This window comes from Somniosus microcephalus, chromosome 11, assembly GCF_052327205.1.
Source record: "Somniosus microcephalus isolate GS21.2 chromosome 11, FLI_Smic_1.0, whole genome shotgun sequence".
Lineage (NCBI taxonomy): Eukaryota > Metazoa > Chordata > Chondrichthyes > Squaliformes > Somniosidae > Somniosus > Somniosus microcephalus.
The window spans coordinates 60,557,828-60,585,622 of NC_140997.1; the positions used below are offsets into that span (position 1 = coordinate 60,557,828).

Consider the following 27,795-nt stretch of genomic DNA (forward strand, 5'->3'; position numbering starts at 1 on the left):
AGCAAGTTTATTTCTTTGAGTTTCTCTTCATAACTTAGAGTCTTAAGTCCTGGAATCCTCCTCATCACTATTCTCTAACCTCTCTCCAGTGCATCAATATTCTTTTGAAGATGGATTGCCAAAAACTGCACGCAATAACCTTATTTATGAGTTATATACAGAGTTAAAATAACTTGTTTCAGTTTATAATGAAGTACATTTAATGACTGTTGTAATTCATTTTGACTGAATACTTTCAAATTGTGGTCAACAATCAGACCCAAATTCTTTTCTCCAACCTTTTCTACCCTTGCATGTCTTATATGAGATAGTTACGGAACAAGTTGCCGACTTACTACAAGACCTAAAAGAGAGGGAGAAAAAGAAATCTCCTATCCCGGGTGTATGTAGGAGGAGGAGGTGGAAAGATAAGTGGATCTTGCTGATCTTGCTTGGTAAATTGAATTACTTGTGGTAGGTGTTCATAGTCAAGAACACTATTGCATGCCATTGTCTTTGAATACAAATATAAATTGCTTCAATTTAATGACTATCCCAGGAAAAGTGCTGCAAGCTGTAAAACTAGAGCTCACAGTGGTTACAGAATAAAAGATTGCTTCTGAATAATGATGTATTTCTCCCATGTTAATAGGGACACAAGTACAAAGGTGAAGACATGTTCCTATACTGCTGTTGACTAAGCTTGTTAGCTCAAATTTAGCATTTCTTAGAAAGAAGAGTCAAACTGCTTTCTGAGTAAGCTATTCTATTGAGAATATAAAAGGGTGCTGATCATCAGTGGATCTTTAAAAAAAAAGTTATCTCAGTACAAAGAGTTCTGATCCACTTTAACATCCCATCATTTTTCTGCCTTTTGGTTCTGGATATTTTGTTTAGTACATTCAGATGATGTTATTCATCAAACAGAATTGGACAAATGACTGATCTAAACAGTGCAAGGGAGCTAAATTAATACAACAGGAATAAAGTTGAGTTACTGACATTGGCCAGAGCCATTCTCTGTGCAGTGAAGTTACTGCATGCTTACATTGAACAGCAGAATGGTTGTTTTGGTGTTAGTGCTACTATTAGTATAATTACCACCACTTCGCATATCACAAAGCATCCACCAAAGTGCGCATGGGGTGTGGGAGACAGCACCGTGCAATTGGTGCTTTTGGCCAAAAAATGGACGCAGCAGGCTCCAATTTCTACCTCATTGTATTTAAATATAGCACTTTTGATGAAAACCTATTTCTAAACTAATGAGAAATAATTTGGGATTTAATATAAAAGAATAATGAAGCGGAAGATGGGCATTGATTTAAACAATAATGTTTCGCTGTGAGGAATATATGACTCAACAAATACTGTCTATGGTGATTAAATAGAAAATTAAAAAAAGAGCTCTATCACAACAGCATCTTAATGTTTTTATGTTATAAGGTACCTCATTTCCAATTAATGGACCAGCTATGGGTAGCTAAAGATCATCACTTGTGCTATTAACAATGGGCAATGTGAGAGGGAAAGTGTTGATAGACCACTGCGGCTGAAAGAGAGATGACCCGGATTGGGATCCTCTAATGTAGAAGAATGAAACATGAATTTATTCTTTGATTCTTGATGTTAAAGTCAAGACTCTTCTTGTCATTGCAATTTTCTTGGAATCATTTTTCTGGGCCAGGGATTTGTCTGGATTGAAAGGATGGAGCGTTCTTGAAGTGACTTGAAAATTGTTGTTATTACCTCCTCACTCCTCCATATACTTGGAAACTGTGGGGTGTCTAAGTAGGCGAAATCATATGGTGAAGTGGCTCTATTCTAAGCCAAATATCTTTATTAAGTTTATAAAGCAGTAAGACAGGTGCATATCTGGGGACAGTTAACCCATCCCTGACAAGTTGTAGTCAAAGTGTGAAGGTGAACTCCAGCTCCTCTTTCGATAAGGTGGCTTTTCACTTACCTATTGGCTACTCATATCTGAGATAATAGAAATCCTGATCTTACATTTCATGATAACTCATTTACCAGGTTTAATTGTATGTACTGCATTTCTACTACTGTATAAATAGCCATGTCATCAGTATTTATATATAGTATAATTTATGTTATTGAGTTTAAGATGGAGTTTCCAATCTAAGTCTGCCCATGTTAGGATCACACTAGATACAAAATCACAACATACAGCTACAGAACTAATGATATCACATATCCCCAAACATGTACACATTCTGTCAAAGCTGTGTGAATCCAATCAGTTTTTTGCTACAATTTCTAGTGAACATTAAGAAGCTGATGTTGCACTCCCATACGTTGATGACACAGGTATGCACTGGCCAATGGAAATCCAGGATCTTGCCCTTGTGTCTGTTATGCGCTATTTGCCCTAGACTGGGTTTTCCTATGGGGCTACACAGGAGGCTTGAATTGCTCCATGGTGCATTCATTTTGGGGTGTTGGAGTGGGTGGTGTCCTTGGTGCCTGGGAAATGTTGATTTGTTGCCCCATTGCTGTGCACCCTTAAAAGTTGGAAGTAGTCTTAAAACAGTCCAGCTGGAACTTTTGATAAGATTAGTCCTCTTTTGGTGCAATATTTGGTTTCTTGTCATTATAGCATTGCTTGCTTTTTGGATTGGATGTTTATTTGCTCCCTTTTATACGGTTTCAAAATACTTAACCTGACTGTCCTTGCTTCCCCCTGGACTTTAGCAGTTTCCTGCCTCATCTCACCATAATACACAACAGAAAACAACTGGCATTGATATAGCACCTTTAACTTAGTAAAACGTCATATGTCGCTTAAAAATGCCCAATTTCAAACTTAGTCAGCAACAGGAAGTCACTTTAAGAAGCAGCATCTGCAGATTTCTGCTCTTGTCCATGAAATTCAATCCGCTACGCTCCCAGTGCGTGATGCAAGTCATGCTGGGAGCACACCAGCTGCATTTACGCGAGAGGGCAGCAGAAAACCCAGGGCAGTCCTTTCTATGCATTGGCAATGTGTAACGTGCCAGGCGAAATGCGCCAGTGCCACTGGTGTACCACAAGTCCCGAGGTAAGCAGAATACCATGTTTTAAAACTGCATTTAAAAAAAAAGGATTTATCCCCATTGTTCTCATTTTAACATGGCCTGATGCACACCCTGGATTCCAGCTGACTGAATGATAGGAGTTACCTCCATCTCACCAACTGCTGTGACCAGGCAGCAGGAAGTGTTGGAATCTAACCCAATCTGCCAAATTCCCTTCCGTCTGCTAAATATCTATTGGAATTTCTCCTCTTCTTGTTGATAAGGCCTTTTTTTATTTTGGCATTTTGCAATAAGCAATGGCCTGGCAAAAGAAAAAAATAGTTGCCAAAAGCCCATAAAATATTGTCAAGCTGTCATTTTCACTTTAACTTCTGAATTTACTATTTGTCGAGAATCCAGGTTTGCTAAACACTCTTTGAATATACTGGACCTCCTGAAATAATTAGTAGCTTATTAATAAGGGATAACAAACCCTTGCAGCACAATCTGTGCTAACATCAGCAGAACATAAAGAAGAACCTTGAGTAGTATGGCCAGTCAGCAGGAAGTAATATAAGTTGGTGGTGAAACAGTAAAGCATTCATCTCTTCCCTTCACCAATGTTGCATTGTTTCACCCCACTTTATAGGAATAGTTCAAACTGCAGTTGTGTGTAATGGGTTTGCAAGCTGTCTACTTAGAACACTTATTAGTGACAATAAAAATAGCTCATTTCTTTTTGTTTTTAGTAATAAATGTTAACGCATACAGACTAGACATTAAGGGCTAGATTTTCCAAGCCCTGAGGAGGCGGGCGTGGAGGCGGGACAGCCGGTAAATTCGGAGAAAGTGGAGGCGGATGGCAAACCCGCCCCCCCCCCCCCCACCTTTGTGTCCTTTTGCCAGGAGGCAGGAAGATGTGCAGCTTCGGGTCCCGTCTCCTGGAGGCGGGAAAGGCATTTAATCCTTAAGAAAAAAGGATTAGTACCATTTTACCTTCACAGGTGAAGGCGTCCCGACCTCGGAGAACCCCGCCAGGTTGGAGGAGACGTGGAGGGGGTCGGAGGCATCTGGAAGTAATGGGTGCAAGTGTGGAGTGGTAAGTATGCAAGGTGAGTGATAAGTTTTAAAAACTGTTCACTTACCTTGTTTTCTTCCTATAGCCTTCAGCTGCGGTGGATTGGGGGAGCCGACATCCTCCTTGTCAATTTCACAGAAAGGCTGTTGGAACCTCCGAACCAACAGCCATGTGAAATTTACAAAGTACTGTAGAAAGGTTTGATGAATCCTGCACACAAGAACTCATCAAACTAAAGAGAATGTCAGTGTTTGACAGCTTCACAGAGCTATCAAACACTGACATTTCTTCTTTCAAGAAGTCTTGACAGATAGCACGTCTGACGTTGACGTGCTCTGTCAGTGACTTCCTCCCTAATTGGCTTGCTGAGCCCGCAGGGTGGGCTTACCAAGCTCTATCAGGGAAAAATCCCTCTGGTTGATCAGGCGAGGATGGAGGCGGGACATTGACACAACAAGCAGCAGTCCTGCCTCCAACTCGCCTCCATTCACAAAATCCAGCCCTAACTGTTTGATATTATTGTACCTCATTTGCAACATGACCAGCCTGGCACAGGCTTTGTTTATCTCAAAGAACATTGGCCCAGAATTTGCTGGAGCGTGCCCTATTTGTTAGAATTTTTCCCATCACTTTTCAGCTCGAATTGTCACATGGAGGGAGTAAGAGAAATGTATAAAAATTGGCTGTTTGTAATGAGAATTTGGATTGGTAAAGGCCTAAGATACTGAGCTCAGAACTGCAACACGTTTGAATCCCCAACCAACCATTATTATGTCTGGTTGTAAGTATATGTTTCAGTACTATTACATATACTGTATGTTTAATAAATTTGTGAAATCTGTTATTCACTGTGTAAGAACCTTATTGATTTGAGGAGTAAATTATAAATAATCTCTAAGAACAATGTGCCTGAGAATCACTTTCTGGAGTGGCAAGGACACATGGTAATTAGGGCAACTAATCATTGTGTGTCCCTGGCTACCAGGTCCTAATGAAAACAATTGTGCAGCACCTTACAAAGTTCATCATATTAATTGGACTTTTTTACTGCTTGTTTAATGAAGCGATCAAATTCAGTGAGAATGACAAACAGTTTTAGATTGGATTGGATTTATTAGCTGAATGTAGTTATCTTTTTGGAACAAAATACTTTCAGGTTAAACAGTTTTATAATTACTAGTAGTAAAGTTAATTATACTGGCAACCATATGAATAGATTAATTCTGGGCTAGTAGTAGTACAGATCAAACTGACTACTTCTGCATTTCTGAAATAGTGCTATCAATTAAACAGAGAATTGATAGCAGTATATATATGTGACAAGCAAAGGTTGAGTGACTAACACAAACAGTAAAGCCATGTGTCATATAACATCAGGTTTAAATGTTGCCTAAAGTATTGTTTACGTGACCCCACTGTGACCTCTGTGTGCACCATGGTGATAGTTTTATTATTTAGTCTTTTTTTATTTAAATTACATTTTGAAAGTTCTGTAGCCGCCTTTAGGCCTACTTTTGGTATTTGCTGCATTACCTCAATGTGGGTTAGAATGGGTTTGGAATTTGGTTTTCTACCCTTGTATCTGTACGGGTAAATGATCGTTGAACACCCAGAGTTAGAACTGAGATGAAGTTGACCTTTGAAAGTACTGCAAATTGCAATTAGGAAAAAAAGCCAGTTTTAGCTGTCTGGAATGCGTGGATCGATAGAAGGGGTTACTTGATCTGCCTAAGTGCGAAGAGGCCAACTGGATACTGATCCTCCTGATAAGGGATGTGGTACTGAGCAAGTGATGTAACAGTTGGGAATAATGGGCAGAACAGGTTGCACCAGCCATCATTCCAGGAGGCAATCTTGATAAGCAGCTTGAACAGATTACTGCAGGGAATTCCAAGTAACTGTGGCTTACTGTGACACGTTGGAATGCGACACGCATAGGGTGTACTTTGTACATACTTTATACAGGTAGGATGGTACTTCTTGATGTAGCATAATCTGTAAAAGTGCCATGTATGCGGAACAAGAAGCAAAGGATTTATATTGGAACACTTTTGCAAACTGCCAAGTAGCCAGTTACAGAGTTGACATTAGCTGAAACCCTGTTGTCTGACCATTGGTGCGCGGCATTAGAGAGAAAATAAGTACATCTGAGTAATGGTGTTGCCATGGCAGCCAATTTACACATCTACAAGCTTTAGAATACAGGACCTGCAGCCAAGGTTCATTTTAATTAAGCATTTCAGAAAGAATTCTGCTGTTTTTCTCCTCTGCTCACATTGTAATGCCTGTATGACTTACCACAGATCATAGAAACATAGAAACATAGAAGATAGGAGCAGGAGTAGGCCATTCGGCCCCTCGAGCCTGCTCCGACATTTAATGAGATCATGGCTGATCATCCAAATTCAGTACCCGGTCCCTGCTTTCTCCCCATATCCCTTGATCCCTTTAGCCTTAAGAACTTCAGTGTGCCAGTGCAGCCTTCGGTCACCTGGGGAAGAGAGTGTTTGAAGACCAGGACCTCAAACCCGGCACTAAGCTCATGGTCTACAGAGTAGCAGTGATACCCGCCCTCCTGTATGATGGACTGAAATAAAGAATAGATTTGCCTTTCTAATCTAGGCTTTATTAACTTTAAAATCCTGTAGCACATCTTTCCACACCCAGTCCCAACCAAAGCTAGAAAGAACTGAATTTAAGATGGCCACCACAAATCACATGACATCAACTACCAATGAGATTACAGCATATATCCCAAGGCAGGAAACAAACAACCAATCACAATACTTCTTACTAACATAAAGAATAATCACCACATTCACCCCTCCTTTTAAAATATACTCCAACCTAAATAACCTTTACAATTTATAATTAATTATTTACAACTAAAACTATGCACAGACAAGAATAAAACTATTCAACATGACACAATACTAAGTGACAACAACAAATAGTAACATTGCACATAAGTATTAAGTATCTCTCAACTAAAACAATATAATATAATATTTCAATAATTTTAAAACACCACTATCAATTTAAAAGTCCATTTTCAATCGGTCGACTGGATATCTTGTTCGTGTCGACCTTCTTAACCTTGGTGAAATTCCTTGCCCTCCCACACCAGGAGACACAGAAGTATCTTCTGCAGGAAGGCTATCCATATCCCGATTCTCAACGGTTTCCGGATTAGAAATCCCATCAGGAGGTAAACTGGGACGGTCATAAACATCCATCGAGGGCTGACTAATAGAAGTATAATTATCTGCAATCGGATTGGAAATATTCATAGTATCTGTAACAGCATCCACATTATCTGAATCATGACTATTGTTAATATCCTCAGAAGAGGGCTGGCCACCACAAGGAGCCAAGTCTTTAATTGAAATGGTACTTTCTTTCCCATCTTGGAATCGAGTATGAGCATATTGGGAATTTGCCTCCAACAGCTCCAAATCCTCCACTAAAGGATCATATTTTGACAATCTAACATGGCGTCGAAGCAGCACAGGTCCCTGCATAGTAAGCCATGAAGGTACCGAATATCCCGTAGTAGATCTCCGCGGATAGTTAAAGAGCCTTTCATGGGGGGTCACATTAGTAGCCGTTGAAAGCAATGATCTAATGGAATGCAGGGCATCAGGCAGTACCATTTCCCACTGTGTATTCTTAAGGTTCCGGGATGTCAAAGCCAACATAACTGCCTTCCAGATCACCCCATTGTATCGTTCGCACTGTCCATTACCCTGGGGATTATACGGGGTAGTTCTACTAGTAGAAATTCCCCCGACTCTGAAGGTATTCCTTCAACTGGGAAGACATAAAAGAACTTCCCTGATCCGAATGGATATACGCAGGCATCCCAAAGATAACAAAAAGTTGAGTCAGACATTTGATAACTGTAGCAGCTGATACATCTGCGCAAGGAAAAGCAAAAGGGAACCTTGAAAACTCATCCACAACAGTAAATATATATCGGTTTTGAGTAGTTGAAGGAAGAGGCCCCTTAAAATCGACGCTCAAACGTTCAAAAGGAGAAGTAGCCTTTATAAGATGAGTTCGTTGAGGCTTAAAGAAATTCGGTTTACACCGAGCACAGATAGAACATGATGAAGTCATCCGCTTGACGTCTTCAACTGAAAAGGGCAAATTCTTACTGCGTACGAAGTGTATCATCCTCGTAACCCCAGGATGGCATAAGGCATTGTGAAGATTAATAAGCGTATCTCCGTGAATCACAGACCAATAAGCCCTCGACAGCGCATCAGCAGCAACATTATCCTTCCCCGGACGATAAACTATATCAAAATGGTAACATGCCAACTCAATCCTCCACCTCATTATTTTATCATTCTTAATCTTTCCAAAATGTTTGACATCAAACATAAAGGACACAGACTTTTGATCAGTTACCAACGTAAAATGTCGCCCCGATAAATAATGTCTCCATTTACGCAGTGCTTCTACTATTGCATACGCCTCTTTCTCTATTGAAGAATGCCTTTTTTCACTATTGTTCAAGGTACGTGAGAAAAAGGCCACAGGTCTTCCATTTTGGTTCAGAGTAGCCCCAATTGCAAAATCAGAAGCGTCCGTCTCAATCACAAAAGGAACCTGCTCATCAATAGAATGCACAACTGCTCCAAGGATATCCTTTTTTAAATTATCAAAACACGTCCTGGCCTCCCATGATAGAGGATATGTCGTAACCCGAATAAGAGGCCGGATCTTCTGTGAAAAATTTGCAATCCAATTAGAATAGTAAGAAAACAGTCCAACAACTCGTTGCAAAGCCTTAGAATTAGTAGGACAAGGTAAATCAATCAATGGTCGCAGACGTTCTGGATCTGGTTTAATCTTGTTTCCCAAGATAATGTACCCCAATAGATTTACCTCAGTGGTTGAAAAGATACACTTCTCTTTATTAAAAGTTAAACCAACTTTTTCCGCAGCTTGAAGGAATCTTTTTAAATTAGAATCATGCTCCACCCTTGATTTGCCACACACTGTGATGTCATCTAAGTATGAAAAGGTGTCAGAGAGAGAATTATCACTTATAAAAGCATCCATTGCCCGTTGAAAACAAGCAACACCATTAGTAACACCAAATGGTATTCGGCAAAACTGATACAGTTTTCCACCAGCCTCAAAGGCCGTATATGGTTGATCCTTCTTAACAATAGGAATCTGATGATAAGCACCCTTTAAGTCAATAGTGCTAAAAACCTTATACTGAGATACTTTGTTGATAAGCTCATCAATCTTAGGCAAGGGGTACACATCTAATTGAGTATACCTATTAATAGTTTGGGAATAGTCTATCACCATTCGTTTCTTATGTCTCTCGTTAGTCGTGACAACTACCTGTGCTCGCCAAGGCGAACAACTAGGTTCAATGATTCCTTCCAATAAGAGACGTTGAACTTCAGAATTAATAAATTCTCTATCCTGACTGCTATACCTTCTTGACTTGGTAGCAATTGGCTTACAATCCGGCATCACATTGGAAAAAAGTGATAATGGAGAAATGGATAAAGAGGTTCATCCACAAATAGATAAAGGTGGCTTAGTCCCTCCAAATGAAAGACTAAGAGACTCGTGTAACTGAAGCACATCATGACCAATCAAAATATCCGCACAGAGATTAGGCAAAACAGATAGGCGTATATCAGTATACGTATTACCTAGAAGAATCAATTTCCACAAGGCAACAACCAGCTACTTGTGAAGTGAGAGTCGTCTGAGCCATACACACCTGATACGTAACAGGCAAAATTTTCAAATGCTTCTCCTTCGCAAACTGAAGACTTATAAAACTCTCGGTACTGCCCGTATCTATAAGGGCCTTCACTTCCAACCCATTAACTTGGGCCGTAACTATAGCTTTATTTAGGCCATGAGCAAATGCAGCAGAAATTGATGCAATAAACGCCCTATCTAAAGGCTGAATAGTTACAGAGGAGGTAATTGAACCTGATGATTTACACACACGTGCGTAATGACCTCTCTTGCTGCATTTACTACACACAGCCTCCTGAGCAGGACGCTTCAGACGAGGGTGCCGGACGTTCCCACAAAAATAACACTTCTGAATCCTAGAGGCAACAGCCGCCGAAGTAGAAACTGTTTCAGAATCTAGTAAACCACTCCTATTAAGTCCACATAATTCCTTTTCATCCGGAACTGCCGAAACCACAGTCACAGGCCGATTAAAAAGAGCATAAGAATCTGAACTTCTCTGAGCCACATCCAATGTAGAAGCTTGCTCAAAAGCACTCTTAAGATCCAAAGTCTTATTTTCTAACAACCGCTGACGAATTGATCTAGACAGTAATCCATTAATAAAAGCATCCCGTACCAATTCTTCCTTATATTCTTCAGCCGTCACGGCCTTATAATTACAGTTAACACTAAGGCACCGAAGTGCTTGTAAATAAGTATCCAAAGATTCTCCCACCTGCTGCCTACGGGCAGATAGAAGGTGACGTGCAAATACCTCATTCTTTGGTTTAACAAAAATCTTTTCCAATGTAGAAATAGCCACTTCGTAAGTTTTACAGTCCAAAATATACTTATACACATCCGGAGCAATGTAGTTGATCAGCATATTCAACTTATTTAGAGACTCTTGATCCAACATGCCCAAAAAGTTTTTAAATGTACAATACCAGTGTTTCTATTTATCATCCACTCCAGCAGAATTAGGGTCAGCATTGAATCGTTCTGGTTGAAGATATCGCTCCATTCTGACATAAAGTTAATAAATTGAAATAAAGAATAGATTTGCCTTTCTAATCTAGGCTTTATTAACTTTAAAATCCTGTAGCACATCTTTCCACACCCAATCCCAACCAAAGCTAGAAAGAACTGAATTTAAGATGGCCACCACAAATCACATGACATCAACTACCAATGAGATTACAGCATATATCCCAAGGCAGGAAACAAACAACCAATCACAATACTTCTTACTAACATAAAGAATAATCACCACATGGACCATGTACAGCAGGCACCTCAAAGCACTGGAGAGGTACCACCAATGCTGCCTCCGCAAGATCCTGCAATCCATTTGAGGGATAGGCGCACCAACGTCCGTGTTCTTGCTCAGGCCAACATCCCCAGCATCGAAGCTCTGACCACGCTCGATCAGCTCCGATGGACGGGCCACATCGTCCGCATGCCCAATTTGAGACTCCCAAAACAAGCGTTCTACTTGGAGCTCCGACACGGCAAGAGAGCCCCAGGTGGGCAGAGGAAACGCTTCAAGGACACCCTCAAAGCCTCCTTGAAAAAGTGCAACATCCCACTGACACCTGGGAATCCCTGGTCCAAGACTGCACAAAGTGGAGGAGAAGCATCTGGGAAGGCGCTGTACACCTCAAGTCTCTTCGCTCGGAGCAAGCGGAAGCCAAGCACAAAGAGCGGAAGGAGCGCACGTCAACCCAAGCACCCCACCCACCAGCCCCTTCAACCACCGTCTGCCCCACCTGTGACAGAGACTGTAGGTCCCACATTGGACTCATCAGTCACCTGAGAACTCATTTTAAGTGTGGAAGCAAGTCATCCTCGGTTCCGAGGGACTGCCTAAGAAGAAGAAGAACATACTGAACCCACTCCCCCAATCCCCCCAACCCCCACCACCTCGGCCAGCACAGACAGTCCTGCAATCAACAAAGCAGCCCTTTCACAGACACCCATTGTTCACATTTAAGTCTTGTCTTACCATTCATCATAAGTGAGAAGGCCACTTGGCAGGCAGCAGGCAAACATGGGAAAGACGGGAAAGTGGTGCAAAGAAATAATATTTACGTGGCTCAAAATTTAAACAGAAACTTAACAATGCAACATTGTGTAACACACCTACGTGCATATTCTTGTGCAACTACAAGTCTTTCATCTTCCTTTTTCTGCTACTCCTACGTGGTGCAATCCCTGTGGTTTCAGCAGAGGTAGAGGCAGGCTGCTCAGATCCCTGCTCTGACTGCTGAGATGCTCTTGTCCGACGTCCTTTGGGCTTTGGAGCCCGTGAGGACCCTGCCAAAGGCTGCTCCACCTGCATCTGTGCAGGGGCAGACTTGGCCATCGGGACATGAGGCAGCATGTGGGGCACTGACTGAGGCTGGGGGTGCGGGGGTGGGGGTGGGGGGGGAGCAATGGGTGAGAAGTGGAAGCGCTTTGAGCAGAGTCCCCACTTCCATGTCGCCTTTCTCCATCTTCCCTCTCATGGGCCACCCGCACTTCTCTGCTAGCAATGAGCTGGAGAGCCAAGGCTAGGGCTTCATCAGCCTTATTTAAGGTGGCATTCAGAGTGTGCAAGCCATTGGTGATGGCAAGCATGCACTCATTTGACTGCTGCATTTGATGCTCCGTGCAGGTGGCCACTCTTTCCATGGACAAAGACATTATCGCAAAGGCCTGCGACATCATGCCAGTCATGCTTGAGATGGACTCCTCCAATCTTCTGCAAGCATGCACAGTGTGGCTGGAAAGCCTGCCAGTACCTCACACATTTTTTGCTGCTGCCCCAGAATTATCCTCTTCGTTGACGGCCCTCAAGTTTCAGCATCTGCGTCCAGCTGAGCAGAGCTTGGAGCATCCTGCGCCCTCCGACGAGGACTCTCCACTGCTGTCCTTGACTCCATCATCTGCTCTTGCTCACTTGTGGTTTGTGACACACCAGGTGAAATCCCAACTATCTGTCTTACTGGACCCACCAAAGAGTGAGTATCTGAGCTGGTGCTTGCTCTGCAGGAGTCCTGTGACGGTGCCCCCTCAGAGTGAGTGACCTCCTCTGAGGAGTCACGTCGTCCTCTTGGATCACCTCCTGCGGGATGCTTGATGGCCCTGTGAGAGATTAAAGACATGCATTAGAACTGTCATGGTAAGAATGTTTTAAGTGAACATTACACATGATCATCTTTCACTGACTGCTGACATCAAATCAACATGACTGAGTGTTGTATGCCGTGTGGCTGTGTGATATTTAGTTCTGTCACCAGGTAGCAGGAGGCCCCCATCTTTCCATCTCCGATGGCCAGGCATGCCGATACTCTGCTTATCTCCAGTGCGTCCTCCTCGGCAGCTGTGAGTATTGAGATGGCTGGAGGGCCACCTCTGGTTCTCTTCCTCTCCCTGGTGTTCTGTGCTCTCTTCTGCAATGGAATGTGTTGAAAAGATGGCTGGACAACACTTCTTGAGGGTGACTGAGGGAGAGATGTGACATTGCATTAAGATGATGGTGAGTGTCAGTGGTGGATGGTCAGATGGGGATGTGAATAGGTGCATAGACAGAGAGAGATGGATGCACCTGCAAGGTAAGTTGGTGTGAGGAGTGATGTGCAGGAGTAGGCTTGGGAAGGCAGAGTGAGGGGGTTGACGTGATGAGCACAGCAGGATGTAGTTGAATGTGCCAGTGTACTCACCTTTCCTGCCCTCATTAGGTCATTAAAGTGCTTCCGGCACTGTGTCCAGGAGCGTGGCACCACACTCCTGCTGCTCAACTCCTGAGCTATCTCCAGCCATGCCTTCTTGGTCTCACTGGCAGGCTTCTTCCTCCAGTCAGCAGGGAACAGTATGTCCCTGTGAGCCCTTACACAACGCGGGATCAGCTGTAGGCAGGCAGCTGAAAAGCACGGCGCAGCTTTGGAACGTTGTGACTTCTTCACTCCAGATCGTTGCTCTGTTTCCCCCACCTCCACAATCCTTCAGCTGTCATCTTTGCAGTGTCCCTTTAAATAGTGCAGTTGAAATCGACTCATGCGAGTCGTCATCACGCCCGCTCACGCTAATTGGTCGGGAAACCCGGAAGTCAGATGCAAATGCAATGGCTGGGCTAAAAAGCCACTGCGAGACACGTTGCACTGACTTCCGGGTTTCCCGCGCGCTACCGTCGACCCCCGCCCTCAACCCCCTCTGCACCCAGTGAGTCAAAATGTTAAAATTCCGGCCTATGTTTCTATCCAGCAGGCCCTGCTGGAAGCACATAACTGGATGTTGAGAAAGGACAGGGTGAGGCTTGGCTGTGATGCTCCTGTGGAGAATAGCCTGCTGATGCTCCCTGTTTCGACTCGCATATCAATAGTGGCTACTTGTGAGGTACTGGACAGTGACCAGCACTTATGGAACCATCTTCGAGCAAAACGTCAGGGCCTTCAGGGGAGAAAGGTGTAATGTATATACCTTTTAAGGGGGGAACTATCTTTTACAGCTCATGTATACTGCAGTACCGGCAGTGACCACACCTGTATAAAACACTGAGTAGTAATCTGTACAGATCAGTTCAGTGTGAGCCACGTTGAGTAAACACCTGTTATACCGTTCTCCTGCAGTCTGTGTCTTATTATACACGGACACAACAAAAGGGGGAAGAAAATTGGCAGAAAAGGAGGAAGAAAGAAACTGAATCTGCAGTAGTCTAATTACTCTAATCTCTGCAACTGATCATGTGTCCACAGGATGGTGTGAATTGGTTGGTTACTGACCTGCCCTGTTTTAGACTGCCCCCTCCCTCGGTTCCTTGAACCTAAACAGTAGGGGGGAGAAATTCCCCGAGAGGGCCGTTTGGGGCGCGAAGTGAAAAATGTTTGGAAAGTTAGCGCCAAGTGCTAACCTTTTCAAACATTTGTTAAATTCCCTCTTTTTGCTCCAAGAGGGAAGTGGAACGCTAAATCAAGCTCTCCTCTTGCCCCTTGGAGCGCAAGAGGTGGGCGATGTGCTCAGTAGATTTCTGGGCCACGGGAGCGGGAATGCTGCGTGATCAGCCCGGCTCTCAAGCAGAGTGCTGGGCTGTGCGATCGCGGCAAAGATGGTGCGACCAGTGGCCAAAAAAAAAATTTTTTTTAATCGGAATTTTTTTTGGGGGCCAGCCAGCCACCGCGCCTTTAAGTTGCCTCCCGCGAGCGGCCGACCTCACTGTTTGCGACCCCTGCGGCAGTCGGTAACATCGCCCGGCGCTGCTGTGGGGCGCGAGTGCGAATTTTTCTCCCGAGGCGCTGTGCCCGGAGATGACGTCATGATCTCCGGGCGCAGAATATCGGGGGCGATACCCGGTAGCTCCACCGCTAACCTCCTGCGGAATTTCGTGGGAAGCGCAGTTATCGCCTGGGGGGGGGGGCAAAAAGCTATTTGGGCCCCGTTAGCGCCTCCCACTGGAGCCATTTATTCCACTGCGAAACTCGTGGGGCTGATGATTTAGACATCCCTGGCGGACGCCTAGCACAGGTGCTAGGCTCCTTGAATATGTAAATGAAGGGCCTAAAGCCTATTGAGGACCCCTTTTAGAAATTTGTCTCCGACGAGTGGGGCAGGCTTGCCCCACTCAGGAACTTTCAGTGGCCCCGGTGGCTGCCAACCAAAGGTAGGCTGCGAAAAAGAATGTATTTAAAAAAAAAAGAGCTGTGCCTGTGGAGCCAGAGGAGAACAATGCTCCCCTGACACCACAGGCTCCTCCTGTAGCCTGCTCCAACCTGCCCCCCTCCTGGGACTTACTGCCAGGCTGCTGGCGGCCTGAAATTGAAGTCTTCGGTCACGTGAGCTGCACTGTTCCCTTTCATTTTCTTTGGATGCGTGGCCCATTCAAAATGTGGCGCACACGCGGTTTTTCCCATTTAAAAGCCGGTGAGCCGGCTGCACGGGAGCTCCAGAGCGCTGCACGGCTGCAAGGCCAGGCAGCTTAAAGGGAACAGTGACGAGCTGCCTATAGAGTTGCGACAAGTGCCAAGTATACTCATAAGCCTCGGGCCTCTTGCTTTGGGCTCCTGCTGGTCGTGCAGCGCCGAGTCTGAACCCAAAAGTGGCCATTTTCCCACCCCTTACCCATTAGTATAGGAATAAAAATTCACATTGCAGTTACTGATTGTCATGACTAATAGGAATGAGTGCATTACTGAGAATGAGCTCAAGTGCCTATAATCAACAGTGATGTCAAGTAAATATTCTCATTGGAAATTCAGACCCTGCTCAAGGGATAAGCAATTTACTCTCTTATACGTCCTCATGCCCGTCAGCTGTGCACTCGATTGTACATCATTCCTCAAAGGAGACCAATTGCTGTACTTTAATTACTACCTTGATCAGCTAATGCTTGATTGAACCTAGGACCTTCTGGCCTGTGTGGCTTCGTACTTCACTGTGCAGTGCCTTTACCAACTAAGCTATCAGGGGAGCTTATGATGTATTTCTGTATCCTTTAATACATGAAATAAAATTGAGCTGAATGCGTAATAAACATTAATTGATATGACACGTAAATAACAGATTGAAGAACTGGGGCGATTACATCATCACTGCTAATGAACTGGAGCAGGAGGCTGCAGGAACTCGGAGCCATGGATACGACACCTCCTAAGCAAAGTGCTGTGATGCACGTCCGGAAATACCGAACCTAATTAACACGACAGGCTCGCTGCTCACCTGCATGGTGACTGGGATAGAAACCCAGGCGCTCAACTAATGGTAGTGATGCTTGTCGTGAATTTGTAACAAACTAGTTAGGCTGGGCGCTTACGGGATTTCTGCCGCGATGGAGTGGGAGCAGCACCGAGGACATTCTCGCCTGTCTAAGTGGAGGGTAAAAGCTTGCTCTCTAACGAAGTGCAGTACCGAAATGATGCGGGCACGCTCTTCGATCACTAAGCTAGAGAGATAATGTTAATCACTTCAGCTGAGAACAAACCCTTGAGGGCAACACCATTTCTCATGTGAAATAAAATGAATCCACTAAAGTTCCCATTGCTCTAGGAGGTGATAAGTGTGGAGATAATAAAGCTGCATCAACTGAGGACTGTAGGTTTAAACCTAGGGTTGTATTCCTTAGAATTTAGAAGGTTAAAGGGTGATCAGCTCAAAATTTTCAAGATATTAAGGGGAACAGATAGGGTAGATGGAAAGAAATTATTTCCGCTGGTTGGGCATTTTAGGACTAGGGGGCATAGTCTAAAAATTAGAGCCAGACCTTTCAGTAGTGAAATTAGGAAACATTTCTATACACGAAGTTTGGAACTCTTCCGTAAACGGCAATTGATGCTAGATCAATTGTTAATTTTAAATCGGAGATTGATAGCTTTCTGATAACCAAAGGTATTAAGGGATATGGGCCAAAGGCGGGTATGTGGAGTTAGGCCACAGATCAGCCATGATCTCATTGAATGGCGGAGCAAGCTTGAGGGGCTGAATGGCCTACTCCTGTTCCTCTATTCCTAAATAGTCGCCAAAACAGGACGAGAATACAACTGAGGTTCCATATAACCAGTTAACCAGTTAATTGGGCAGTTAAAGACATGTATCTGTGTATGCTTATCAGAAACACAATTAGAAATCTAATATGAATCTTAAGTGATTTTAATACTCCCTGGCATTTCATGCAGACATAGTATTCTAGTTTAAGAAGGAAAGAACTTGAATTTATACAGCATCTTTCACGGCCTCAGGAAATCCACAAAGTGCTTTACAGCCAAAGAAGTACTTTTGAAATGTCGACACTGTTATAATGTAGGAAGCGCGGCAACCAATTTGCGCACAGCAAGGTCCCACAAACAGTAATGTGATTAATGACCAGATAATCTGTTTTATTGGTGTTGGTTGAGGGATAAATATTGGCCAGGACACCCGGAGAACTCCCCTGATCTTCTTCGAAATAGCACCATGGGATCTTTTACGTCCACCTGAGGGGGCAGACAGGGCCTCTGTTTAACGTCTCATCCAAAAGACGGCACCTCCGACAGTGCAGCGCTCCCTCAGCGCTGCACTGGAGTGTCAGCCTGGATTTTGTGCTCAAGTCTCTTGAGTGGGACTTGAACCCACATCTTTCTGAGGTGAGAGTGCTACCCACTGAGCCACGGCTGGCAGAGGGGGCACCACCCATTCTTTTGGTTGTTCCAGTATGTAAATGTTATAACAGGCTTTGTTAAACTCTTCATTCAGTAAACATTGCTGCATGAAGATAAAAAGACCAAAAAAACTGAAATTGTGAAAAATATATTAAAGTACTTTTCTTGACATGCTAAATTACTCTTTGATTTACCTGTAAATGACTAATAACACTTCTGTAATGTTGAATTGCAGGATGGATGATATTCAGCTGTGCAAAGATATAATGGATCTGAAGCAGGAGCTCCAGAAATTGGTGTCAGTTCCAGGTAATTCCACCCTTTAAACCTCCAACAATATTTCCTTTAGCACTCTGTTTTCCATTGTGGCTGTTTTTAGTTTTCTTTTAACCACTGTATAATCATAAAGAATTGATAGCTTGGAGATAGTGAGTCAAGTCCTGCTGTAAAGAAATCTCCCTGCGGCTCCGGGATTCCCATGTGTATTCTGAGTTGTTGACAGGTAGATATATTAGACTGGTCACTTGTACTTAAGCTGCAGTATACTATTACAAAATGCAGTAGTGTTTTCAGATTGAGTTGCAGTAGCATTTTCCAGTTGTCATTGGAGGATCATTCATTTGAGGAAATTTGTACGAGCATTATCTGTCCACCTGGAATACGACATCAGTGTCCAGTGAGATTCAAGGTGAGGCAGCGAATGAAGTGATAGTGCAGCGACATGTGAGGTGACAACACCATTGCTGCAGCATACACCCAGAGGAAATAACTCCTGAAGCAAATGGAAAAGGGCTAATTGTGTTTTCTTTTAAAAGTGATGACTTACAAGTGCTTATATTTACAAACTCTTATTACGATAGCAAAATACTGCGGATGCTGGAAATCCGAAATAACAACAGAAAATGCTGGAAAAACTCAGCAGGCCAGGCAATATCTGTGGAGAGAGAAATAGAGTCAACGTTTCAATCTGTTTCATTTCCTGACGAAGGGTTTCGACCTGAAACGTTGACCCTATTTCTCTCTCCACGGATGTTGCCTGGCCTGCAGAGTTTTTCCAGCATTTTCTGTTGTTATGTCAGTGCCAAACTGTCGCGGTGCAGTTATGCAGCAACACCAATAATTTACTCTGTCTCAGTCACTACTGCGCAATTCTGTAATGTATGAGTGGGAGGGATTTATGTTTATCCAACATCATAGAACGGGCCAGTGCAAAATCTCAATCTTTGCATGTGTTTGAAGGAGAAATTCAAAACAAAGTCCATTAAGTTCTGATATACAAGAAAGACTTGCATTTCTATAGCGCCTTTCACGACCACTGGATGTCCCAAAGCGCTTTACAGCCAATGAAGTAATTTTGAACTGGAGTCACTGTTGTAATGTGGGCAACGCGGCAGCCAATTTACACACAGCAAGCACCCATAAACAGCAATGTGATAATGACCAGATAATTTGTTTTTAGTGATGTTGGTTGAAGGATAAATATTGGCCAGGACACTGGGGATAACTCCCCTGCTCTTCTTCGAAATAGTCATAGAGTCATAGACTTATACAGCACGGATAGAGGCCCTTCGGCCCATCGTGTCCGCGCCGGCCATCAAGCCCTGTCTGATCTAATCCCATATTCCAGCATTTGGTCCGTAGCCTTGTATGCTATGGCATTTCAAGTGCTCATCCAAATGCTTCTTAAATGTTGAGGGTTCCTGCCTCCACAACCCTTTCAGGCAGTGAGTTCCAGACTCCAACCACCCTCTGGGTGAAAAAGTTCTTTCTCAAATCCCCTCTAAACCTCCCGCCCTTTACCTTGAATCTATGCCCCCTAGTTATTGACCCCTCTACTAAGGGAAAAAGCTCCTCAGCATCCATCCTATCTATGCCCCTCATAATTTTGTACACCTCAATCATGTCCCCCCTCAGCCTCCTCTGCTCCAAGGAAAACAAACCCAATCTGCCCAGTCTCTCTTCATAGCTGAAGTGCTCCAGCCCCGGTAACATCCTGGTGAACCTCCTCTGCACCCTCTCCAACGCGATCACATCCTTCCTGTAGTGTGGCGACCAGAACTGCACACAGTATTCCAGCTGTGGCCTAACCAGTGTTTTATACAGTTCCATCATAACCTCCTTGCTCTTATATTCAATGCCTCGGCTAATGAAGGCAAGTATCCCATATGCCTTTTTTACCACCTTATCCACCTGTTCCGCCACCTTCAGGGATCTGTGTACTTGCACACCCAGATCCCTCTGACCCTCCGTCTTGCCTAGGGTCTTACCATTCATAGTGTATTCCCTTGCCTTGTTAGTCCCCCCAAAGTGCATCACCTCGCACTTTTCCGGGTTAAATTCCATTTGCCACTGTTCCGCCCATCTGACCAACCCATCTATATCGTCCTGCAGACTGAGGCTACCCTCCTCGCTATTTACCACCCTACCAATTTTTGTATCATCCGCGAACTTACTGATCATACCTTTTACATTCATATCCAAGTCATTAATGTAGACCACAAACAGCAAGGGACCCAGCACCGATCCCTGTGGTACCCCACTGGCCACAGGCTTCCAGTCACAAAAACAACCTTCGACCATCACCCTCTGCCTTCTGTCACTAAGCCAGTTTTGTATCCAATGTGCCAAGGCACCCTGGATTCCATGGGCTCTTACCTTCTTGACCAGTCTCCTGTGCGGGACTTTATCGAAGGCCTTACTGAAATCCATATATGCCACATCCACTGCGTTACCCTCATCCACACACCTAGTCACCCCCTCAAAAAATTCAATCAAATTAGTCAGACATGATCTTCCCTTGACAAAGCCATGTTGACTATCCATGATTAATCCTTGCCTCTCCAAGTGGAGACAAATTTTGTCCCTCAGAATTTTTTCCAATAATTTTCCTACCACTGATGTTAGGCTCACTGGCCTGTAGTTCCCCGGTTTTTCCCTACTTCCCTTCTTGAATAATGGTACTACATTAGCGGTTCTCCAGTCCTCTGGCACATCCCCTGTGGCCAGAGAGGTCCTGAATATATGTGTTAGAGCCCCTGCAATCTCTTCCTTTGCCTCACACAGCAGTCTGGGATACATTTCATCCGGGCCTGGGGATTTATCCATTTTTAGGCCAGCTAAAACCGCCAATACCTCCTCCCTCTCGATGTGAATATGTTCGAGCATATCCCCCCGCCCTATTTCTATGTCTACATCGTCCTTCTCCATAGTGAAAACAGATGCAAAAAATTCATTTAGAACCCCTCCTACATCTTCCAGCTCCACACACAGATTGCCACTTTTGTCCCTAATGGGCCCTATTTTTCCCTAGTTATCCTCTTACCCTTAATATACTTATAAAACATCTTAGGATTTTCCTTTATTTTGCTCGCCCGTGTTATTTCATGGCCCCTCCTTGATCTCCTAATTTCTTTTTTAAGTATCCCCCTGCACTTTTTGTACTCCTCTAGGGCTTCCTCCGTCTTTAGCCTTTTGTATCTGCCAAAAGCCCTCCTTTTTTCCTAATCCATTCTCGTATATCCCCTGACATCCAAGGTTCCCTGTGGTTTTTGGAACCACCCTTGACCTTTACGGGAACATGTTGCCATTGTATGATCCCAATCTCCCTTCTGAAAGCCTCCCATTGCTCTGATGCGGATTTTCCTACAAGTAGCTGATCCCAGTCCATTTTGGCCAGATCCTGCCTTATCCTATTAAAATCGGCCTTCCCCCAATTTAGAACCTTTATTTCCGGCCCATCCCTGTCCTTTTCCATGACCACCTTAAATCTTACCATATTATGGTCACTGTCACCAAAGTGCTCACCTACTAGCACTTTTTCCACTTGGCCGGCCACATTCCCTAGAATTAGGTCCAGTACCGCCCCCTCTCTTGTAGGACTTTCTACATGCTGGCTCAAAAAGCTCTCCTGGATGCACTTTAAGAATTCTACACCCTCTGAGCCTTTCACACTCTGACTATCCCAGTTAATATTGGGGAAGTTGAAATCCCCCATTATTATTACCCTATTATTTGCACATTTCTCTGAGATTTGCCTACATATCTGTTCCTCTATCTCCCCCTGACTGTTTGGAGGCCTATAGTACACTCCCAGCAAAGTGCTTGCCCCCTTTTTGTTTTTAAGCTCCACCCATATGGCCTCATTAGAGGAACCTGCTAATATATCATCCCTCCTTACTGCAGTTATTGACTCCTTAATTAATATTGCGACACCCCCTCCTCTTATACCTCCCCCTCTGTCTCGCCTGAAGATTCTGTACCCTGGAATATTGAGCTGCCAGTCTTGCCCCTCCCTCAACCATGTCTCCGTGATAGCAACAATATCATACTCCCATGTGTTTATCAACACCTTCAGTTCATCCACCTTATTTGCAAGACTCCTTGCATTAAAATAGATGCCATCCAGCCTTCCCCTTATATATTTGCCCTGTCTACCAAGCTGACTTGTTTTTTTCTCTATAATTGGCAGCACATCACCCCCTATTTCAGCTCCCCTCTGTATCCCATCCCCCTGCCAAGTTAGTTTAAACCCCCCCAACAGTGCTAGCAAACCTCCCCGCAAGGATATTTGTCCCGCTCTGGTTCAGGTGCAACCCGTCCGACTTGTACAAGTCCCACCTTTCCCAGAAGCAGGCCCAGTGATCCAGGAAAGTAAAACCCTCCCCCCTACACCAACTCTTTAGCCACGCATTCATCTGCTCTATCCTCCCATTCCTATACTCACTAGCACGTGGCACTGGGAGTAATCCAGAGATTACAACCTTTGAGGTCCTGCTCTTTAATCTGTTACCTAGCTCCCTAAATTCTTGATGCAGGACCTCATCCCCCTTCCTACCTATGTCGTTGGTCCCAATGGTACCATGGGATCTTTTACGCCCACCCGAGAGAGCAGACGGGGCCTCGGTTTAATGTCTTCTCCGAAAGGCGGCACCTCCGCCAGTGCAGCACTCCCTCAGCACTGCACTGGAGTGTCGGCCTAGCTTTATGTGCTCAAGTCCCTGGAGTGGGACTTGAACCTACAACCTTCTGACTCACAGGTGAGTGTGCTACCCACTGAGCCACAGCTGATACTTTGCTGGCAAGTTGCACCAGTGGATAAGTCATCCCTACTATTATATTGTTCTTTTTTTTAAAAGAAGTTCCAGCATTCCTATTCATTATATAGAATTGCTGCCTTGTTCTTTTGTGGGCTTTGGGAATAAATTGTGTTTATTGCCTGCTCTTGTGATTTGTAGCAGTGTTGGTGCTGTGAGCTACATAGAAACAATATAGCCTTGATTTTAACTCGGGCAGTAATCGGGACTGCCGGGGCCAAAGCAGCCAGCGATCCATCCGCCCCCACCCCTCCAGTGGGAGGCCCAGGAGATTTTAACTGCTGGGCTTCATTTGAATGCCCCTACAGTGACTCCCGCCCGAAGTCGGCAGGGATAATTTCATTGTCGGTGGGTGGGAGTTGAAATTTGGGGGTGGGGGTGGGGAGCCTGGGTCAGGGGTTGCACAAGTATCCAATAAAAAGTAAAACAAAGTTAACGTACCTAGGTCTCCTGTGGCCAGGATGCTGCTTGCAAAAGCTGGAGGCTGCAAAACTGTACTGGCCTTAGTTGGGCCCGCAGTTAAAATGGCGTGCACATCCCGATGACATCATTGGGATGAGACTTCACCATTTAAATTAGGCCCCCAGCTCCATTAAAGTGGGCAGCCTTCCCATACCTGAATTCAGGCAAGTTAAGATGGAGGGTGAGAAAGTGTTGGGAATGTGGTGCGAATGCCCCGCCCCCGCCATCATAACTCCATGGCCACATCGTTCCTGTCAGGTGAGAGGGAGGTTAAAATCAGGCCAATAATTTCTAGTGTGTCATTCTATGCCACTGTGTGCTTAGTGTGAGCTGCGGTGTTGAATTTATTCCACGGGCAGCACTGCTTATCCAACCAGATAATACCCATTTTCTGTACCCTTCCCTTAGAGTCCATCCGCCTCTTCGGCCACCATCGCAGGCTAAACCAGGCCCTTTGACCCTTCCAATATTTTTATTTTATATGTGTTTGTCTATTTTCGCAAATTCTGTAACACTTGCTAACTTAATAAAATACACTGGAACCTTAATTATCTGCCATAACGGAGGACATCCCAGGCAGATAATTGAAAGTCGTCAATGTACTGAACGCTGTTGATTGCTCTGCCTTTTCCCAGCATTGAGCTCCGTTCCTCCTGCCAACCGGACTGGCTATCAGTCAGCTGATCATCTGGCTCACATCTTCCCCCACACGCCCACCCATTGCTCCAGCTGGCAGACCAGAGAGAGCAACTAGAACTGTTTCCACAACACTCCCACCACAATGCTGATCTTAAAAGGATTGCCGACTTTAATGTCAATCCTCACCATCATGGGAGCATATTTAAACAGATTGTATTGATTTGCAAGTCAGTGGCCTTGCCGAGATCAGCATGGTTGAGGCTACTGATGAGATTGTTGGAGGTGAGGGTGTAATCCCAATGGTGCTCACTTCAGGTTGACGTTTGACTGGCAATGTTGGGTCTGTGGCAGGTCCGACAGTTGGAGTGGCAGGGAACTGTATGGTTGGGGGGGGGGGGGGGGGAGGAGCGGGGGAGAGCTGTGAGCCAGCAGATCAGTTGATTAATAAGCTGTGTAGAACCAGTTGACCTTGCTGGCACTAAAACAAAAAGAGATGGAAGCCCCAACTCCCACCAGTCTCCCATTATCCATGGAGATTCTTCAATAATAACGATTGCGGATAATGGGGCATGGATAATTAAAGTCCCATTATCAGTCAGTAAGTGATTTCAGGCACGGCTTTGCCAACTGGATACATGGGCTGGTACAAGCTCTTGTACAGAAACTCAAACAGTGATTATAAAACAATTCTCACTCAGCTACCCAGAGAGCCACACATGAACCAGAGACCAGGGGGTAACTTTACACCCCACCCAATATTACTGACTGTTGACTTCAATGGAGAGTAAAATCAGTTTCCCGACAGGCGGATTAGGTTAAAATTGCCCCCCATGAACAGGCAAACACCGGAGAACGTGAGAGGAGGGAAATCTGTAATAAAAAGATGTATATACATGAATGTTAGAATCAGAGGCTGTAGAAGCAGTAAGTAATCACAATGTAGTGGGAATATCATAAACATGGCTAAATCCAGAGAATGGAAATGAATATAATGTTCATGGATATTAAGGGGGAGAAATTCGAGTGGTTTGCACCACACGTTAGCGCCACGAGATGGCGCTAAAAACCGTTGAGGGCTCTAACAACACCTGCTGCTGGTTCCAGCGCTGGACGCCATATCGGTCTTGCCGGTAGCGCTGCCGCTGACCTCGATCGCTGGGGACCTCGGCATCACGGAGATCGTGACATCAGTGAGTGTGCAACATTCACTTGACGCCCGATCTCCCAACTTTGTTGCAGCCAATGAACTTAGCGGCTGGAGAAAACAATGACAGGTTGAGGTGGCGCGCAGCAACAGGAAGCTGGCTCCAGCGATGCTATTTAAAGGGATCATCACCAATCACGCAGACCTGACAGGTTTTTGAAGTTTGAGTGGCTGTGTGCTACTTTCTGCTACTGCAAGAGTTTTATTTAATAATTTCAAGGCTCTTTGGTATCAGGGAATGTTGTGAAAGCTCCATAATTATTTCTGAAAAGCTTCAACCTACAACACTTGCTAAAAGTCATGGGGGCAGTACTGGAGGTGGACCTCGCCCTCCGGGATCTACGGCGGAGGCAGCGAGAAAGACGGGAACATGTGTGTAGAGGGAGGAGGAGGGCCATCAGGGCTCTCAATAGGAGGCCTTACCTTCCTAGGTTATTCTGACATCACTTCTACCTTCAATTAAGCCAGGAACAATGTATCACCCAAGGAGATGGTCACAGAACTATGCCAACTCCTGCAACCAGGGCGACCACGGCTTTTCCAGTGGCAGTCAAGGTCACCGTGACCCTCAATTTCTTTGCCTGCGAATCCTTCCAGTCTGCAGCAGGAGACATATCTAACATCTCGCAGTTCGCTGTTCATCGCTGCATCCGGGAGGTCACTGAGGCTCTCTACAGCAGGAGAAGGGACTACATTGGCTTCCTAATCATCAGAGAGAAGCAGGATGAGCGTACATGTGGCTTTGACAAGAAAGTGGGGTTCCCCGTGGTGCAGGGCGTCATTGAGTGCACCCACGTGGCTTTGCGGGCACTGCATAACAATCCTGAGATCTTCCGTAACTGCAAAGGCTACCACTCACTTAATGTGTAGTTGGTGTGCGACCACACACAGCGAATCCTCAACGTCAATGCCTGCTATCCTGCCTTCATCCTGTGCCAGCACTCTTCCAGCCACCATGTCAAGCTCCGGTGGCTGCTCGGAGACAAGGGCTACCCACTCTCCACCTGGCTCATGACTTCCCTCCGCAACCCCAACACTCGTGCCCAGCACTCATATATAATGAGAGCTATGCTGCCACCAGGAACATCATCGAGCAGACCATCGGACTACTGAAACAACGGTTCCGCTGCCTTTACCGCTCGGGAGGAGCTCTCCAATACTTGCCAGAGCGGATGTCCCAATTTGTGGTGGTCTGCTGCATGCTCCACAACTTGGCCATCATAAGGGCACAGCCCTTCCAGCAGGGATTGCGGGACCACCTCAGGAAGAGGACGAGGAGAAAGAGGACGAGGTGGAGAAGGACGAGGAGGAGGAACAGGAGGGACGGCGGAGGCAGCAAGAAAATCGGCCTTCCGACTGGATTTCCATGACCAGCTCATCAGACTGCAATTCAAATGAATGAAACCCCAGATCCCCGTAGCTCATCACATCCCCGTCATACCATCCCAGTCTCACGCCATATCACAGCGTCCTCCTGCGCGCAAAGGTGAAATGAGAGAGACCACAATGTTCCAAACACAATTAATCTATCTATAAACATATCACACACATCACATGAATTCTAATAATTAATGATCCTTGTGCCTGCCATAGTTGAATCGCTGTCATTGTGTGCAAGGTCTGCGATGTGGGTGTGAGTGTTGCTAGGTAGAGATTGTTGGTGGGTGAGTACTGGGGGTGTGGTGCATTGAGCAGTGTGTGAAGCTTGTACAGATGGTGGTATGTAGCATTTGTTGAAGCCGTCACTCACCCTGACCACCCGTGTGAGGTTGTTAAACTTCTTCCTGCACTGGGTATGGGTCCTGTGGTCCACAGTGCTGCCCATGACGTGGTGTGCCACCTCCCTCCACATGAGGAAAATCTTTTTTATACAGCAAGTGGTTATGATCTGGAATGCATTGCCTGAAAGGGTGGTGGAGGCAGACTCAATCGTGGCTTTCAAAAGGGAATTGGATAAGTACCTGAAGGAAAAAAATTTGCAGGGCTACGAGGAAAGGGCGGGGGAGTGGAACTAGCTGAAGTGCTCTTGCAGAGAGCCGACATTAGCTCGACAGGCCGACTGGCCTCCTTCTGTGCTGTAACCATTCTATGATTCGATGATAGTCTTGCAGACTTGTGGCGAGGTTGTCGGGTACAGGATCGCCCACCTCGCAACTGCTAAAAAGACCTCCAAAACTTCATCGGAAAACCTCCGGGCTCTCTCCCTGGGGTGGTGAGTTGCCATCAGGATCTGTAATTAAGTGCTCCTTCTTCTGCTTCTTACGGTTGTTGAGGCAGCTGCACACCCAATAATGCTGAGAACGAGGTGCTGCAGCATCAATGAACCTCCCCTTTAAGTAGCGAAAAAGCCTGTGGCAATCATTACTTGCGTTTAGACTGCCCCCGATAGTGGTCCAGCTTTTCAGTGTAATGCCAGTGAGCTTGAGCTTTTAGACGAGAATCATGACTGCAATCATTTTAATGAGGAGTGAGGATGAATTTTGCGTGCAGCCTAGAC

At 45.0% G+C, this 27,795-nt stretch overlaps 1 protein-coding gene across 3 annotated transcripts in view; it reads left to right on the top strand.

Moving 5' to 3' along the window:
* mpv17l (MPV17 mitochondrial membrane protein like) overlaps positions 1–27,795 on the top strand; it is a 163,168-nt gene that overhangs the window by 91,445 nt on the left and 43,928 nt on the right. For all 3 annotated transcript variants that reach the window (XM_086000792.1, XM_086000788.1, XM_086000791.1), the window contains exon 3: positions 18,136–18,209. In XM_086000792.1, the coding sequence (XP_085856918.1) occupies positions 18,136–18,209 (74 nt within the window). The remainder of the gene's footprint in view (positions 1–18,135; positions 18,210–27,795) is intronic.